The sequence below is a fragment of the Myotis davidii genome, unplaced genomic scaffold, assembly GCF_000327345.1.
Source record: "Myotis davidii unplaced genomic scaffold, ASM32734v1 scaffold892, whole genome shotgun sequence".
Lineage (NCBI taxonomy): Eukaryota > Metazoa > Chordata > Mammalia > Chiroptera > Vespertilionidae > Myotis > Myotis davidii.
In genome coordinates, this window is record NW_006284341.1 from 1286849 (window position 1) to 1305565 (window position 18717).

The 18717-nt window shown below is 37.2% G+C and overlaps 1 protein-coding gene across 4 annotated transcripts in view; it reads left to right on the forward strand.

Moving 5' to 3' along the window:
- Positions 1–18717, forward strand: part of CDKL2 (cyclin dependent kinase like 2) — a 36225-nt gene that overhangs the window by 13334 nt on the left and 4174 nt on the right. The window contains exons 4-13 of one of the 4 annotated variants that reach the window (XM_006754567.2): positions 233–411; positions 1476–1588; positions 2791–2930; positions 5529–5617; positions 7154–7289; positions 8276–8574; positions 9219–9312; positions 13009–13132; positions 13433–13539; positions 17206–17337. In XM_006754567.2, the coding sequence (XP_006754630.1) occupies positions 233–411; positions 1476–1588; positions 2791–2930; positions 5529–5617; positions 7154–7289; positions 8276–8574; positions 9219–9312; positions 13009–13132; positions 13433–13539; positions 17206–17337 (1413 nt within the window). Of the gene's footprint in view, positions 1–232; positions 412–1475; positions 1589–2790; positions 2931–3641; positions 3696–5528; positions 5618–7153; positions 7290–8275; positions 8575–9218; positions 9313–13008; positions 13133–13432; positions 13540–17205; positions 17338–18717 lie in introns of those variants that run through there. The other 3 variants (XM_006754568.2, XM_015570387.1, XM_015570390.1) reach the window with 3 other exon arrangements.

Sequence of the window (18717 nt, forward strand, 5' to 3'; positions counted from 1 at the left end):
GTATCTTTGATTATTTATATAAAATTTTTAGCATAAATGTTATTTTTTTCCCAACTAGATTTCAGGTTCTTTAAAGCCAGGAAGAATTTCATATGCTTTTTATTTCTGTTCATTATAGGGACAAAAACAGTGCCCTGCACATGGCAGGCACTAAAAACATAATTAATTTGTTTACCTTGATGTGCCAATATATGTCATTCTCTGTTGTGTGTTGTTGTTTTTTTTGTCTTAGATCATACACAGAGATATCAAGCCAGAGAATATATTAGTCTCCCAGTCTGGCGTTGTCAAGTTATGTGATTTTGGATTTGCGCGGACATTGGCAGCTCCTGGGGAGGTTTATACTGATTATGTGGCAACCCGATGGTACAGAGCTCCAGAACTATTGGTTGGTGATGTGAAGTATGGCAAGTAAGACATCATGTGGTGGTGGTGTGGGGGGGGCACTAATGTGTTTCTAATATAAAAAAAATTCCTCTAACACTGGAAGGAAGTTTTGAATTTAGGAGACTTTACAAAGTGATTTGTAATTTTTGGTGCTTCCCCTTTAAGTATTCTTGTGAAACAATTTGGGGTTACTATACTAATATTTTAAAGATAGGGAAATCAAGGTGAGCAAGTAGTCTTTTTTTTTATATAGTGGTTCAGAAATAGGTATACTATATTTCACTTGTAAAGAGAGGTAACATGGATTGGATAAGTTTGAAACTATTGGAATGAGGTGAGTGGACAAGGCTCAGAGTAGAAATAATTTGGTGAAATGTTTTAAAAATATAATTATTTCCATAAATGAATTCTTCAAAGAAGATGGGATTGTAACTTTTACTGCTTTTATAGAAATCTTTAAAAAATATTTTCTACAATTTCTGTTTTCAGAGTATATGTCATTTAATATTTTCTTGATTATGTTAAGTTCTCCTTTTATTGTCATACTGTAACCTTTATGTCATTTTATAATATAGCTATGACCTTGAGAAATTTCAAGTTAGTTGTCCTTATGCTAATAATGCCAGAATATTCTTTAAGTTGTTACAACTGATTTTAAAGACAGTTTTTCTATTTTTTTTTCTCTATTAGCTTTCAATTCTCCTTCTTGTTACTGTATGTGTCCCTAACGACCACCTCCTTCTGGTAGTTTTCAGTGTATGGTGGGATAGACTAATTAACTTGCTAGAATTATGTGCAAACAAAAAATGAATAGGTTCTAAATGAAAACCCAGAAGCCTTATCTTCAGAGTAAAGGACACATAACTATTACTTTTTAGAAGCCCTTTCCCTCTACGTCACATGATCAAAGCTTTTGGAAATCCGACTTACATAAAATTGGGAATTAGTACTTTAAGTTTATAGGTGATTTAAAGCTTGCCACTACTATTCTCAATGCCTAGAATATTTAGTAGTAATATGCAGAGCAGATTCAGGCACAGTAAACATGTAAGGAGGCCCAGTTTTACACCACACTGCTTTTCTTTCAGAGCTGTTGACATATGGGCCATTGGTTGTCTGGTAACCGAAATGCTCATGGGGGAGCCCCTCTTTCCTGGAGATTCTGATATTGATCAGCTATATCATATTATGACGTGTTTAGGTAAGAGTACACATCTGCATTTTCAATTCCAGGGGCTTCCTCCTATGCTTGTTTGTTTGCATTGATTGTACAGGTAGGAAGCAAATAGGAAATGTTTATATATAAATGTGAGTGTGTGTGTGTGTATGTGTGTGTGTGAGTGTGTGTGTGTGTGTGTGTGTGTGTATGTGTGTGTGTGTTCTCTGCACTTTTGCATTCAGTCACACATAGAAAGGATGCAAATGATTGCTTATTACCTATGGATCAACAAGCATTTGGTGTAATATAACTATACCCTCATCCCCACCTTCAAATTGAGAGATACAGAAACTTCCAAGGTAGTTTAATCTTGTTGCAGATGTGACTTTTGTTGTTAGTGCTTTGGATGGAATGTCAACGCTAGATCATCACAGTATTCTTACATTTATTGGAATATTAACTTCATTGTTGGGAGACAGAGCTTGGAAAATCGAAAAAATGGTAAAATACTTGGGGACTATTTAACTATTGGATTTTAAGTTTCCAGGTTAGAAATTCAACAAACAATATAATGGTTTCATATATATATTTCATGCTCAGATAGGTACTGAAGTTGATAAAAAAGATAAAAGTATTAAAATCAGACCTGAACATAATTATAAAATCGGTTGACCAAAAGTTAAATTCTTAAATGGTAAGACTGATTTATCTAGATTAGATTCTGACCATATTTTTATTATTTTAGTTGGCACTTTTATGATTTTTGGTGTTACAAATGAAGTTCTGGTAATTATATTTATCCATTATAGCCCAGCCGGAGTGATTCAGTGGTTGAACATCAACCTATGAACCAGGAGGTCATGGTTCGATTCCTGGTCAGGGCACATGCCCAGGTTGTGGGCTCCCTATCAGTGTGAAGCATGCAGGAGGGAGCAGATCAATGATTCTCATATTTGATGTTTCAGTCTCTCTCTCCCTCTCCCTTCCTCTTTGAAATCAATAAAAATATATTTTAAAAAATTATAAAATGCTTTGCCTCTCCTTTTCCTATGCTCCTTCATGTCTTCAGTTCTATGTTTACTGGCATATGAACTTTCATTAAGAGCACTGTCTTCGGTTGATTTTGTAGCGAGAGGCCCAACTCCATAAGCATGTCCCACTCTTTTCCCTACTCCACATCACCTGTCTCTGCTATTACTCTCATGATGTATAATGACAGAGCTGTGTGCTGCCCTCACCTCCAGGTAACCTCATTCCAAGGCACCAGGAGCTGTTTTATAAAAACCCTGCATTTGCGGGAGTAAGGTTGCCTGAAATCAAGGAAATGGAACCTCTTGAAAGACGCTATCCCAAGCTCCCTGAAGTTGTGATCGATTTAGCAAAGGTAACCATACTTTTTCTTTCACTTTCTGACAGGGAATTTATATTTCGGAGACTTGGCTTTCTCTTATGTTTTTTCTTGTTTAGTTGATCATTTAGGTCAACAATTTTGTGTATATGGAGTGTGTGTGTGGGTTTTGGGGGGAAGACTTCAGAGATAAAGACCTGAAAATTTCACCTAAGAAATCATTTAGTGTTATCTAGCTTGTTTTAAGTGTGAAAACATCCGCATAGAGATGTTTTTAATGTTTAACATTTAAAGTGTAAATCTTGTTTAAGTGGAAAAGAAAAATAGGATAAGAAAATAAAAAGAAAGGCAGAGTAGCAGGAAAATTAATTAAATTATAGGACATAGGATCATGATTTGCGGTGTATTGTTAAACCAATAAGAATAGATACTGCACTTGATCTGAGCCAAAAGGCCGAGAGGTGATCTGTTGTTTATTGTTAAAGGGGCTTTTGCTTAGCCACTGGATTTGCTGAGGCTAATTTGCAAATCATCATCACCTTTGCCTTGTGTTTGATTAAGGTAGATATTAGGGAGAGTCTCAATGTATCAAATTGTCTTTAAACATGGACATTTTGGAATTATTAGCTCAAAACAATTCTTTTTAGTTAGGATTGTCCTAAAGTATTGATTAAATAAGTATCTCTAAAACATCAGGATCACATAACATTTATCTAAGTTATTTATTTTTATTTTTATTTTTTTTAGGTTTCTATATAACTCATTAAAAACGTTTAGTGAGCCCTGGCCAGTTTGGCTCAGTGGATGGAGTGTTGACCTGTAGACTGAAGGGTCCCAGGTTCCATTCTGGTCAAGGGCACATGCCCTGATTGTGGGCTTGATCCCCAGTAGGGAGTGTGCAGGAGGCAGCTGATCAATGATTCTCTCTCATCACTGATGTTTCTATCTCTCTCTCCCTCTCCTTTCCTCTCTGAAATCAATAAAAATATATTTTTAAAAGAAGTTTAGTGAGTTTATAACTAATTATAATAAGTTCTTAGAATAACATGTTCCTAATCCTATATAATAAAAGATTAATATGCAAATTGACTGAACAGTGGAACGACTGGTTGCTATGATGTGTACTGCCCACCAGGGGGCAGACACTCCTGGTGGTCAGTGCACTCCCACAGAGGGAGTGCTGCTCAGCCAGAAACTGGGCTCATGGCTGGCTAGTGCAGCAGCGGCAGTGGGAGCGGGCCTAAGCTGGCAGGCGGACATCCCCCAAGGTCTACCAAACTGTGAGAGGATGCAGGCTAGGCTAAGGCCCCTCCTCCCCCAAGTTTCGTGGACTGGGCCTCTAGTTTTGTATATAATCTTCTAACACATGCAAATATTTTTCATTGAAACCTGCTTTATGATCAATCTATAAAGAGATTTAAAGGGAATAAAAATAAAATTATTGTCTAACTTATGGCCCTTATAATAAAATCATATAACTTTTAAAACATTTTATTACAAAAACTTTTAACAAAAAAGAAAGAACAGCAATAGAATGTAACCTTGCATACTTGTCATCTAGCTTCAACAATTAACAACCTCTAGATAATCTTTATCATCTATCTACACCCTCAGCACCTTTTTTTTGAGCATTTTGAAACAAATTGAAGATACTATATTTTTTTCACTTAAAATACCTTAATTATATGTAGAACTTTTCTTGTTCATTTAAAGCTACTTATTGAGTCCCTTGTATTTTTACTAACATTGAATGGTTTCAATTAATCACAACAAGCCCTGCATTACAATAGAATCTTCTGTGTAAAGTATCTAGCACAATAATAAGCACAGAGCAGGTCCTTTCCCTCCCATTCTGCAAGGGCTTTAACTTTTAAAATTTCACCATAATTCCTTAATATCATAAAACATTGAATCAATGCTCAAACTTTCATTGACTTTCTCATAATTTTTTTTTATAGTTTAAATTAGGATTCACATAGAGTCTACATATCAATCAGTTAACTTTTTTTTTTTTGAAGGAGGTTACATCTTTTTTAAAAAATGTTTTATGAATTTCAGAGAGGAAGGGAGATGGAGAGAGAAATAGAAACCTCAGTAATGAGAGAGAATCATCAATTGACTGCCTCCTGCATGGCCTCTACTGGGTATTGAGCTCAAAACGTGGGCATGTGCTGTAACCCGGAAAGGAACCGTGACCTCCTGGTTCAATGCTCAACCACTGAGCCACATTACTGGGCTAGTTATCTTTTTTTTTTTTTTTTTTAAGATTCTTAATTTACAAACTCATCTTCATCTCTTTTTGTTTTGTCTGCTTAAACCTTGCTAATTATTTGTTGAAGAAACTAGGTTGTTTGTCCCTTAGGATTTCCCATATAGAATAGTTTAATATGTTCCTCTGTGTCTTGTATTTTTTATAAATTCATAGAACTAGAGCTTGATCAGAATGTCTGGTGGTCTTTCTTTTTGTGATATTAGCAACCTTTGGTCATTGTCTAGATTTGTGATTTATTCTTTATCATTTATCATAGATATTTAAATTCATGACTATAAAGATGTATTTTCTATGTTTAGACATTTCAATGTGGTTAGATTAAAAAAAAAAAAGAGCTACATGGGTTGTTTTTTCCCCCCTAGAAATGCTTACATATTGATCCAGACAAAAGGCCCTTCTGTGCTGAGCTCCTGCACCACGATTTCTTTCGTATGGATGGATTTGCTGAACGGTATCGTACTGGCTCATGTTTTCCAGGTCACCCCCGCCTAGAGTTGAAATAAGGTCTTCATAATAGTAACAGGCAGTATTTCTCTAGCCAGCTACTTTGATAGGATCTCATAGATTTACCGCCCTACCTCCCTTCATCCTTAGCAGCCAAGGAATTTGTAGGAGTGGTCCCCTGTATTCACTCACTTAGGGCTCTTGGTTTTCACAAAGCAGTCACTTCCTGCTTTTATTCCTGTCTTCCTGTGGTAACATGCACCTCTCAGGTCACTGATTTCTATGTTGCTACCAGATGTATGATGCCATCCCCTTGGGTGCTGATGCATTTGCAAAGGTGCCATTTCCTGTTGTTGCCAAACTCATACCACACCCAGTCCTGTGACCCTGCTGACACTGCTGATGTGATGGAGACTTTGGTGTGCCAAACGTGTGGGTGCCAGAGCTGTTGGCATGTTCTCTTGTGCTGTTTGAGCTACTGGAATTAGTATAGCTGAGAAAGCAAAAATATAGTGAGCAAAAAAACTTTGATGCTATACTAACACTGACAGTGGTAGTTCTTAAATGTTGGTTGTGGAATCTGAAACCACATCAATGAGCTTTTTTTTTTACCCGGTTACATTAAAATTTCACACTTTGAATAGGTCCTTTACCCATGTATACTTTTGTAATAACACACGTTAGCCATTTGGAAAATATTGTTTTGCTGTTATACAGATCTTTAAAATGTTGACCTATTTCATTATGCCACATTCAAAAAGCCACATTCTATCTCATCAGAAAAGTCTTTAAATATTGGGAATTTGCTCAGCTCACAGCAGTGGATATAAATTTAACAGAATTCTAATTTTGCATAAAATTTTGAATTTTATTGACACAAATACCAATTGTTTTCCTTGAAGTGACAAGCTCCTTGGTTCACTTTTTAAAAGAGAATGTATGCTAAATACCCCCTCTGAATAACAGTAGCTCTTCTGTCAGTCTTTCTTTCAAGTAAAACTGTTCCAAGAAACAGGTGGCTAGTTTAGTTTGTATCACAATCACTCCGTGCTTTCCTTAAGATAACCATTGTGCTTCAGTTTGCAGCAGAAGTGCTTTTTGCATATTCCCATATTGTCACACAGAATATGAAAAAGGCATATGTTCAAGGATTTAGATTTAATAAAATTAATACTTTTTTTACTGCTTTATCAGGGACACCCTTAAATACGACTCTCTCTCTCTCTCTCTCTCTCTCTCTCTCTCTCTCTCTCTTGAGAGAGCGCCACTGTTGCTTTCATCAGCGCAAATATTAACAGGATGAAAAGGAAGTCATCTTCGTTTTAAGAATAGCTTTGGCCTTTTGAACCTCCTGAACGGTTCTTAGTGATTCCCAGGGGTATACAAACTACCTTTTGAGAACTGCTAATGTAGGCCATAATTTTTCTCATTTTCAATAACACAATCTAGTTTAATACCCAATTTTTAAAAATAGATATCTTGAAAACCATTTTTCCCCTTGATTTATCTGTCTCACACAATTTTATTTTGTTGACAAATGTAGGTTCTCTCAGGAACTACAGTTAAAAATACAGAAAGATGCCAGAAATATTTCTTTATCTAAAAAATCCCAAAACAGAAAGAAGGAGAAGGAAAAAGATGATGTTTTAGGTGAGGAGAGAAGCACACTTGTGGTACAGGTAAGTGTCCATGTTTTGATGTCTATTAAATTTAATGTATAATAAATTTAATGTTAAATTTATTATGTTGGAGGGTGAAAAAAAGAAGGTTAAATTATTTTCTGATGGGGAATAAGTTAACTTTTAGCTTCTTTATAAAAATGTATCTTTCCTATAGATATTATCTGTTTAAAAAATCTTAACATATCATATAGTGAGTGCCTACTGTGTACCAGACTGTGCAGGAAATCATTCTCATTCAAGAACATATAGACACAGGTGAATATCCACATACCAATACATGGACACAAACACACATGCACACCATTTCCCCCCCTTTAATGATAGAAGAGAAAATATCATTGTTAGAATTTTATATAAAGTAGAGCATTTTAAAATTGAAATTTAGGTATTGAATTTATTTGAAGTTTACTTTTCCTGGTATGTTATCTAGAATTGGTTCTTGGTAAGATAATTCAAATCCACCACCAATCACTCCTGTTTTCTCACATGAATCAAAAGAAAAGACTTTCAATTTTGTGTTTCCTGACTCTACATATATAAGAACAAAGGTGGGCATGCTTGATTTCTCTTCCACATTTATTCCCACTGAAATATTTATAAATTAGATATATGTTTCATGTAAATCTGAGGTGTGCAGGGCATGGCAAACATAGGTTTACAGGTGTGAGTACGCTAAACAGAGTTTATTCTTGTATGATTATTTATTAATTACTGTATTATTTTCCATATGAACAATTATAAACCTACTTTTCCCCCACCCTGTATACATCAGAGCTAGCCTAAATTGCATTTCTATTCAAAATAAATGTCTGACCAAGAATCTTGGGTTTAATTTTAATTCCATAGGTAGATAAAAAAATACAGGGCCACAAAAAGGTGATGTCTGTGGAATTCTGGTTTAGTTGACAAGTACTTTATAGGTAGAGGTGATTTTTCATTATTCTCATATCATTAATGTTATTAACATTTTTATTATTCCTCAGGATTCTAATGCTGATCCCAAAATTAAGGATTCTAGAGTATTAAAGATAAAAGGGTCAAAAATTGATGGAGAAAAAGTTGAAAAAACCAGTCGAGCTTCAAATGTCAGCTGTCTCCATGACAACGGGTCTAGCCACATCAAAGCAGTGCCTTCAACAAGCCTCAGAGATTGCAGCAATGGCAGTGTGGACCACACAAGGAATCCAGGCATGGCTATTCCTCCACTTACACACAATCTTTCTGCACTAGCCCCTGGTATTAATTCTGGAATGGGGACTATCCCAGGAGTTCAGAGTTACAGGTATGAATTAAGAAAATAAGAACAAAGGTTGTTTAAGGATATATTTGCAAATTTGTAAGTCATTGTCAATTCAGCCCCATTGTTTTACTCTCAGGCTTTTGGATATTGTTCATTCTTGTCAGGTTGCTGTTTTTGTTTTTTTTTAAAAATATATATTTATTGATTTTTCACAGAGAGGAAGGGAGAGAGATAGTTAGAAACATCGATGAGAGAGAAACATTGATCAGCTGCCTCCTGCACATCTCCTTCTGGGGATGTGCCCACAACCCAGGTACATGCCCTCGACCGGAATCGAACCTGGGACCTTTCAGTCCGCAGGCCGACACGAGGTTGTCATAACAAAAGAGATAATTGATTTTCAAGGTCTGTTTCTGCATTGTATGGCTACAGGCATTTAGTGATACAAAGAAGCTCCTTTTGGGAATTTTGCTTAAAGGAAGGTAATTTGGTTGGAGTTGGGGACTGGGTAGGAGGCATGAGTGTAGGACAGAATATTTTACCGGATCTGTGCACGTAGTGTTTTTAAGAATAGGCATTAAATGCTGATTAAACTGCATGTCACTTGGTGCTATGTAATTTGGTTTTGTGCTTGAAAAATAATTACTGTTGGTTCTAACTTAATATTTTTGTCCTTGTTGTTACAGAGTGGATGAGAAGACCAAGAAGTATTGTATTCCATTTGTTAAACCAAACCAACAGACTCCACCAGGCATTTATAATATTAATATGACCAAACCAGTAAGTGATCTGTTCTCAGTGGTAGAAGAACAAGCTAAGTAATTTCTAGACTTTTGTTAATATTAAATATAATGGTGAAGAACTGAGATTTTTATTTGGGGACAAATCATAAAATGGAAGCTTAATTATGCATATATCTTCCCAGCCTGCCATAATCATAAATGTGAAAGACTTAAAGTTTAAGTAAGTTTTAGAAAATAATATCAATCTGGAACTTAAAATGTAAGATTTTATTAAAATGACATCAGTTTTAATTCTTTAGGCAACAGTAAATTTTCTTAACCTAATGCTTGGTGATGGTGATCAGTTTTTTTTAGAGTAAAGAAGATAAATGGTCTTATCTCACCCACACTAGGTTTTTGGTAAAAGTATTCTGTTTCTTCATTTAACCAATATTTATTGATTACCTATCTCTATATATAAAAAGCCAGTGACCGGAATGCCGTAACAACTGGAACTATGATGCCCACTGCGGCCAGTGAACCGGCCTGATGGGGGAGTGGGGCTGGCTGGCCAACCTCCCACAGCCCCTTCCCCCGAGCTGGCTCCACCCGTGATCACCCCCCCTACCCCAATAGGGGGTGGGGCCGGCTGCCAACCTCCTGCAGCCCCTCCCCCAACATGGCCCCACCCCAGATCAGCCCTCTCCACCCCGATCAGGGGCAGGGCCAGCTGGCCAACCACCTGCAGCCCCTCTCCCCAGCCAGATCTGCCTCCCAGTCGCCCCCCCAATCAGAGGTGGGGCTGGCTGGCCAACCTCTCACAACCCCTCCCCCGGTCGCTGACCCCTGATCAGCCCCCCACCGCATTTGGGGGCAGGTCAGCCAGGCCACCACCCACAGCCTCTTCCCACGGCTGGCCTTGCCCCCAGTAGGCCCCCCCACCCCAATCAGAGGTGGGGCCACTGGCCAATCGCCCACAGCCCCTCCCCCAAGCTGGCTTAGCCCTGATCAGGCCCCAATCGGGTCAGGCCAGCCTGCCAACCTCCTGCCATCTCCTCCTCCCAATAGGCCTGGCCCTGATCCACCCCAATTGGGGCTGGGCCAGAGGGACCCCACCTGTGCACTAATTCGTGCACTAGGCCTCTAGTTATGTATAAAACACTGGAGATGAATGAGTCAATCTTTCTCTTCAAGGAACCCTTGGTTTAGTAGAGGATCAGCAAGTTAAAGCATAGATTGTAACAGAAGCATGTACAAGGTTCACATGTCTTCTGAAGCTTCAGAGGAACATTTTAATGCTTCAAGATAGCTTCTTTTTAAAGTTAAATCATCATCACTCTTACACTCAAAACCCTCCCTTGGCTTTTCATTTCTGAGTAAAGACCCGAGTCCTTGCAGAGTCTTTAAGTCCCCATCCCTCTGTCCCATTCACAGCTACTCTCATTCTTGATCAATCTATTCCAACCACACTGATTTCCTTGTTATTCCTGCAACATGGTCAGACATGCTCCAACATTTAGGCTTTTGCACTTGCTTCTTCCTCTGCTTTGGAACAGTCTCCAGATAATCCAAAAAACTTGCTTTTTCTCTTTCTTGGCTTAAATTAAACCTTATTACAGTGATGGCGAACCTTTTGAGCTCGGCGTGTCAGCATTTTGAAAAACCCTAACTTAACTCTGGTGCCGTGTCACATATAGAAATTTTTTGATATTTGCAACCATAGTAAAACAAAGATTTATATTTTTGATATTTATTTTATATATTTAAATACCATTTAACAAAGAAAACTCAACCAAAAAATGAGTTCGCCTGTCACCTCTGATACGCGTGTCATAGGTTCGCCATCACTGCCTTATTATGAGGTCTTCCCTAATATGATAACTCATTTTGCCTCCCATTACTTTCTATCCTCTCACCTTGCTTAGTTTTTTTCCATTATATATTTGACGTCCTCTACATTCTTTTATATATTGTCTGTCTCCCTCACTAAGATGTAAGCTTCCAAGGCAGGGATTTGTGCTTTGTTTCCTCCCTGTTCTCACACCTAGAACAGTGTCTAGCAGATTGAAACTGCTTAAGAAATGCAAATGAATTCTGCCAGGGAAAGGGAGGTATGGACATATTCCCAAAAAATATTTTTCTCACAAATTTTCCTTCTCTATTTTCTTTCATTATCCTCAGTGCTGAAAAGTATAGCCTTTCTTGTTCATCTCTCATGATCCAGACATTATGTTTGCTTGTTTTTAAGTTTTTCTTAGACTGCAATATCTGTACCCATCGTGCTTTCCTTTTGACATAGCCTACCTTTTGATTTCTCTGTGGATATTTTGTGTTTTACATTCCAAGTCTGCTTTGAAGATTCTTTTGCTCAGCTAGGCTTTTCCAAATAGCTGGCTCAATACCATTTTTCTGGAATTGATATCAGGCTTCTTTCAGGCATTGCATAACCATCACTGGCTAGTAATTTTAGATCTTATTTCTGTTTATATTTCTTTGGGACAGGCAATTAAAAAAGAAGGTCAAGATTAGTTGGGGGAAGATCCACTGGCAAATTAATGGAAGCAGAGCTAAGCCTCAACTTTCTTCAACTTCTAGGTTGAAGATCAATAATAAATATATTGTTATAAATATCTCTTACGTATTTTACTTGCCACTGTTTGAATATGTAAATCTGGTAGTTTGGAATTGTTTATTTATTTATTTATGTTTGCATTTGCAGATAATTTTTTTGAACTAATTATTTTATTTTGTAGCTGACTTGAGCCAAGAGCGTTAGCACTTATTCTATTAAAAGAACAAACAGAAACGGCCAAAAGAAAGAAACTCAAAGTCTCACTCTGGGACTTGTGAAGACTTTGTGGGAGGCAGAGTGGCATAATTCAGAGAATATTAAATTTGAGACATCAAGGAACCTCAATGACAAGCTTGACACTGTCATTATATGTGTTTGTGTGTATATATTTCATTATACATACAAACATATGTAAAAACACATATATGACTTCATTATAGATAGTTGTGTTTTTTTTTTTTAAAGAAAATCACACACTCTATATATTACCTGTTCTGAAAATGTAAAAAAGAATACAGACTTTCTGTCATTCTCAAATGAAACGGAAAAATGTCAAATCCATAAAGGCACAGAGTTGAAGTGCTCCTACTATTCTTCACTTTATTATTTTCTCAGACTTTATCCACTAAGAAGGAATAATACTAAGATTTGGAAAATAATTGAAGTTGTAATTCTTTACTTAATAAACTGTGTAACTAGGAGATAGTATCATATGCTAACTCTGAGGAGCAGGACAAGGACAAATGTTTTTAAAATGAGCACCAAGATTATGTTGGGAAAGCAAAAAACAACCTAGGACATGTGATAAACCTGGCCAGATGAACTGCTCAGAATGAAGCAACTATATGCTGAAAAGCTCAGCAAGTGTCCTAAGGCCTGATGCCCCTCTGCTAACCTTCTACTGATTGCCAGGACTTACCTGAAGGCTGAGAGAGGGAGAAGGAGAAACTCATACCAACCAGTGATCCACTTGTTAGCAATTGTCATACATTTACTGAGGTAGAGGTTTGAAATAACTAGGTGAAATTGTTTTTTGTGTGTTACTTATGTTTTTCAAATATTGTATTATTCCAGATCTTCAAATCCATACATTTTAGGCTATGACTATAGTAGTTAGACAAGGGGCAAGCCCAGTTTACCTGGAAGCTAATTCATTTGTGTTAATCATTCTGATGACATTAGATCACTAGTGAAAAGAGCCTCCTTCAGGCAAATAAGAAAAGAAGAGAATTCGCAAAGACAGATGTGCATTTGCCTGAATTAAACTATAATCATCTCCCTGAACTGAGAGCCTTGGAAGGCGTAGGTATGTTTACAATGCTTTTATCTTGTCAGCCCTTTTGTTTGCATTGTTTAAAATGTATGTTAGGTGAACACAATATCAAAAACTCATACATGTATGTTAAATGAACAGAATATCAAAAACTCATAAATGTATGTTAAATGAACAGAATATAAAAAACATAGTAATTTTACATTTTTATATATGAAAATATGTTCAGACTTATGTACAATAAGTAATACATACAAAGGGACAGATACAGAATGTGAAAAACTAATAAAAATGTCTATTTTTTCCACTGTGCTTGTGGTTATTTTTGTGCAGCTCGAAATTCCAGGCTAATGAGGAAAGAGAACAAAAACCTTTCAGAATCTCAAATTCCTTCTCTGGCCGCTATTGACTTGCATGCCTCCAGTGTTACACTGCATCAGGTACAGAACTACTCTGTAGGTTGTGTGGAGCTCCGGTTTCTCTCATATTTCCTGTTCAAGTTTCTTAGGGAGAGTTTGCTCTTAAGGATTGGGAAGGTTTATTGGTGAGATCTATAAAATTTTGCTTGTTAAATTGTATATATTGATTCATTGAACTTAGTACCTCTATGACATATCCTATATAATAAAACCCTAATATGCAAATCAACAGAACAGCAGAACACCAGTGGCTATGATGCACACTGCCCCCCTTCCCCCCACCGCAGAAGGAAGTGACTGGCAGTGGTGATCGGGGGGCAGGGCCGGCCGGAGGGTGCCAGCGGGGGCCTCCCCACCCCCCAATCACCCTGCTTGCCAGTTGCCCCACAGATGGCCCTGATCGCTGTCCAGGCCTAGGGACCCTACCCTATATGTTGGGAACAGTCTCTTAGATCTAAAAATTAAAACCTGGCAAGGCTACTCTAACAATGAAAAAACAGGATGATGCAGCGATGACATGCATGGACTCTGGCTTGCACATTTTGTGGTCAGTCCTGATTCTGACACTTATAACTGTGTGACAAAGCCAATGACTTAACTTCTCTCTGCTTCAGTTTTTCCACCCATAAGATGGGGAAAATGGTACTACTGCCTCAGAAGGATCAAGTTATGCACTACTTTTTATAATCAGGGGGAAAAATGTAGCTGCCCATACAACAGCAGGATGCCTTTCACCTGTATGAAAAGTATGGTCACTGGTGCATGCAATGTCCCAGATTGCGAGAGGGATGTCTGACTGCTGGTTTAAGCCTGGCAACCCCCGAGGGGTGTCAGATTGTGAGAGAGCACAGGCCTGCCCCCCGCCCCCCGCACTAATTTCATGCACCAGGCCTCTAGTATGTTTATATTAACATTTCGCAGCTTACAGTAATCAATGTTTTATGATTAAACGTGTGTGTGTGTGTGTGTGTGTGTGTGTAGCCTAGTTATGGCTTTTATATAACTACAGGTTTTGTTGTAGCTTATAGTATTTCGCTGCATTAGCACCAAAATTATAATCTATCTTTCAAAGTGTAAAACTCTGAAACTGTTTTTATTCTTTTAAAATGTATTGTCTGACACTTTTCCCCAAGATGATCCACTTTATGTTAGAGATTTGTTATTACGACGGTCATCTTTTTCTATAATTTCTCTTAGCTCTTAAGACTATTTATGTTTCTGCTACTTTTATATGAAAACATATGAGTCATATCGCTCATTTTCACATTGAGAAAACCATCAAATTTTTAAATCCCCTGAGCCAACCATAACTCGCTACAAACTTTGGATATGTATCACTGTACTTCACTTTTACTTTTTCAGATTTCTCACCTTTACTTGATACTTGGAAACTTTTGTTTTAGAATGAAATTCTCCAGCCTCATTGTTTAAGCATTTCCATTTAATTTAATAGAGAAACTGTATGTTGCTTCTTTATCAATGTGAATACTCGTTTCTCCTTAACTATGTTATTCCTTAAATAATTTTGTAGAGCTCTCTAAACAAGGGGAATAACATTGTTGAGGATAAATTACAGAGGCAGTTACCCAGTGAGACTGAGAAAAAGGTTTATTGATTGTTGTTACTTTGCCTTATCTCTTGCTGACAATTTCTGTAGCAACATTATTAAAACTAAACAAATTCCGGTTGTATGAAGATGAATCACTGTCACAGATTTAACATCTGGTAACTATAGAGTCTCAATAAATTCCTTTTATACTTCTAAAGTTAATTTTAATGTGCATTTTAAAGGTGCAGAATTTTTCATTTGCTCTCTGAGAGTGCACTATGGTTCAAAAGCACTTTTCAGGGTTGACATAACCAAATCTAGTTTCAGCCAATGTAAGAAAAGGTTTTTATTTTTGTTTTGAACTTTTTTTTAAATATGTTTTTATTGATTTTAGAGAGAGAGGAAGGGAGAGGGTTAGAGAGATAAAAACATTGATGGGAGAGAGAAACACCTATCGGTTGCTTCCTGCACGCCCCCTACTTGGTTTGGAGCCTTCAACCAGAGCATGTGCCTTGACTAGAAATTGCACCGTTTACCTCTTGGTTCAGGGGTTGGTGCTCATCCACTGAGCCATGCCGGCCGGGCTGAACTAATTGTTTTATACATTTAAATTGGTTCTGCATTTTTAGTCTCAATTTACTTGCTTAATTTCCAGTTGTATTTAAACTACAATAAAGGGGAAAGTAGGTGTAACAAAAATCACAAATTAACAACAAAATAACATGAGCTTATGTATAGAAATCTGAAGGGCTCTAACCGGTTTGGCTCAGTGGATAGAGCGTCGGCCTGCAGACTGAAAGGTCCCAGGTTCAATTCCAGTCAAGGGCATGATGGACCTTGGTTGCGGGCATATCCCCAGTAGGAGGTGTGCAGGAGGCAGCTGATTGATGTTTCTCTCTCACCGATGTTTCTAACTCTCTATCCCTCTCCCTTCCTCTCTGTAAAAAATCAATAAAATATATTTTAAAAAAAAAGAAATCTGAAGGAAAGAGAAACACTAGAAGATGAAAGCAAGACTTTCTGGTAGGCGCTGTGACTTGCCCTGCACTTACTTTATTATTAAGACTATGTTGAACTATGTTTCATTTTTGTATATAACACAAAATTTTCACCTTTATAAAAGTCTATTTGTACTTTTTGGAAAAATCTGTAAGATAGATTTTTGTAAGTAAAGTGTTGCATAATCCCCCCTTCCCCGCCCACACACACACTTATACATATTATGTACTTATACACACAACTACATGTTTTTTTTCCCCCTGTAAGCATGGTTTTAGCTTTATCCCACAAATTTTGATACGTTGTAGTTACATTATCATTCAGTCCAAACATTTTTTTATTTCCCACTTAATTTCTTTTTTAACTCATGAATTACTTAGAAATGTTTGTTTAATGGTTAGATATTTGGGTTTTCCCTAGATATTTTGTTATTATCAATTTCTAATTTAATTCCATGTGGTTAGGGAATATACTTTGTATGAATTTGATCCTTTTAGAGTCATTGAGATGTGTTTTATAGCCCAGCATATGGTCTATATTGGTAAATTAAACTTGTTCCCTTGAAAATATGTGTATTTCTTAGTTGTTGGATATAATGTTCTATAAATGTGGAATTAATCTAAGGTGGTTGATAGTGTTGTTCAGATATCCTATGTCCTTATGATTTTTTTGTTGTTCACTTCTATCAGTTACTGAAAGAGTGCTCTCAAAATCTTTAGGATGATTGTGGAATTGTCTATTTTTCTCATATCTGTTTATTTTTGCTTCATGTATTTTAATCTCTTTTTAGTTACATGCACACTTAAATTGTATTGTCTTCCTGATACATGTCCCTTTTATTATTATGAGATGTCTCTCTCTAACTCTCATAGGACTCTGGGCCTTGAAGTCTATTTTGTCTGAGATAAAAATAGTCACTACTTATACTTATGTTTCCATAGTATATCTTTTTTCTTTTCATTTACTTTCAACCTACCTGGTTTTTATAAAGTGTTTCTTTTGCCAAGAGCATATAAATAGGATCTTTCCTTTGTATCCATTCTGTCAATTCCAATTCTTTTAATTGGAATGTGTGTTAGTTTTCTGTTGCCGATAACAATTACTCCAACTTAAAACAATATCCGTTTATTATTCCACAGTTCCCATGGGCCAGGAGCCCGGGCCAACCTGCTTCTCTCCTTCAGAGTCTCACAGGCCGAAATCAAGGTGTCATCAGGGCCGCATTTCTCTCTGGAGGCTCTAGGGGAGAATCCGTTTCCAGGCTCGTTCAGGTTGTTGGCAGAATCCAGTTCCATGTCGTGTGGGACCTAAGTTTCCTTGTTGTCCCTGCTTTTTTGCTGGCTGATCCCCAGGGATGGTTCTCGTCTAGAGCCTACCCACATTCCTGGGAACCATCTTCAAAGACAGCAACATTAGCTGGATTTTTAAATTATTATTATTATTATTACTACTACTACTACTAATTATTATTCTTTGGATCTCTCTTACCTCCTCTTCTGCCTCATCTCTCTGACTCTTCTGCTTTTTTAAAAAATATATATTTTATTGATTTTTTCACAGCGAGGAAGGGAGAGGGATAGAGAGTTAGAAACATCGATCAGCTGCCTCCTGCACACCCCCCACTGAGGATGTGCCCGCAACCGAGGTACATGCCCTTGACTGGAATCGAACCCGGGACCCTTCAGTCCGCAGGCCGATGCTCTAGCCACTGAGCCAAACCAGTCAGGGCGTGACTCTTCTGCTTTTAAGGATGATGTGATTACATTGGGCCCACCAGGGTAATCTCTCTACCTAACATCGATTTCATGTGCAAAGTCCCTTCACACAGAACCTAAATTAGTTTGATTGACTAACCAGGGATAGGCATCGTAGGGGGATATCTTTAGAATTGTGACTAGCACTGAATATTTAGGCTATTAACGTTTAATGTGATTATTCATACGTTTGGGTCTAGCTCTCTTTTTTATTTTTTTATTATTTGTTTCTTATTTGTTCCTCTGTTTTCCTTTTCCAGTCTTCTTTCATATTTGAGTATTGTTAGTGTTGACTTTTGGGGGACATCTCTTTGTATAATTTTTTTAGCCATTGGTCTAATTCTGTCAACCACACATATATATACACGCGCGCGCGCACACACACACACACACACACATATGTATACATATATGTGTGTGTATGTGTAAATACTGTGTGTATATATACACACACACATACATATATATAATTTTTCACAGTCTACTTATAGCAAATATTAAGCCACTTATAAATGTAAAAACCTTGCAAATATATTTCCCTTACCACCAACCTGAACTTTTTTTGAAAGAATTTTATTTATTTATTCTTACCCAGGGACGTACTTGGAGGGAGGAAGGGAGAGAGAGAGAAACATCATTTGGTTGCCTTCCATGTGCGCTCCAACCGGGAACTAAACCCACAATGTAGGTAGGTAAGTGCCTTGACTGGGAATTGAACTAGTAACCTTTTGGTGCACAGGACGACACTCAATCAACTGAGCCACTATGGCTGGTCCACCAACTTGAACTTTATGTTAGAGTTAATCATATATATTTTATTTACGTACATTGAAAACTCCACTACACTGTCATACATTTTGCTTTAAGCAGTCATAAATATTTTAAACAATTTATGAG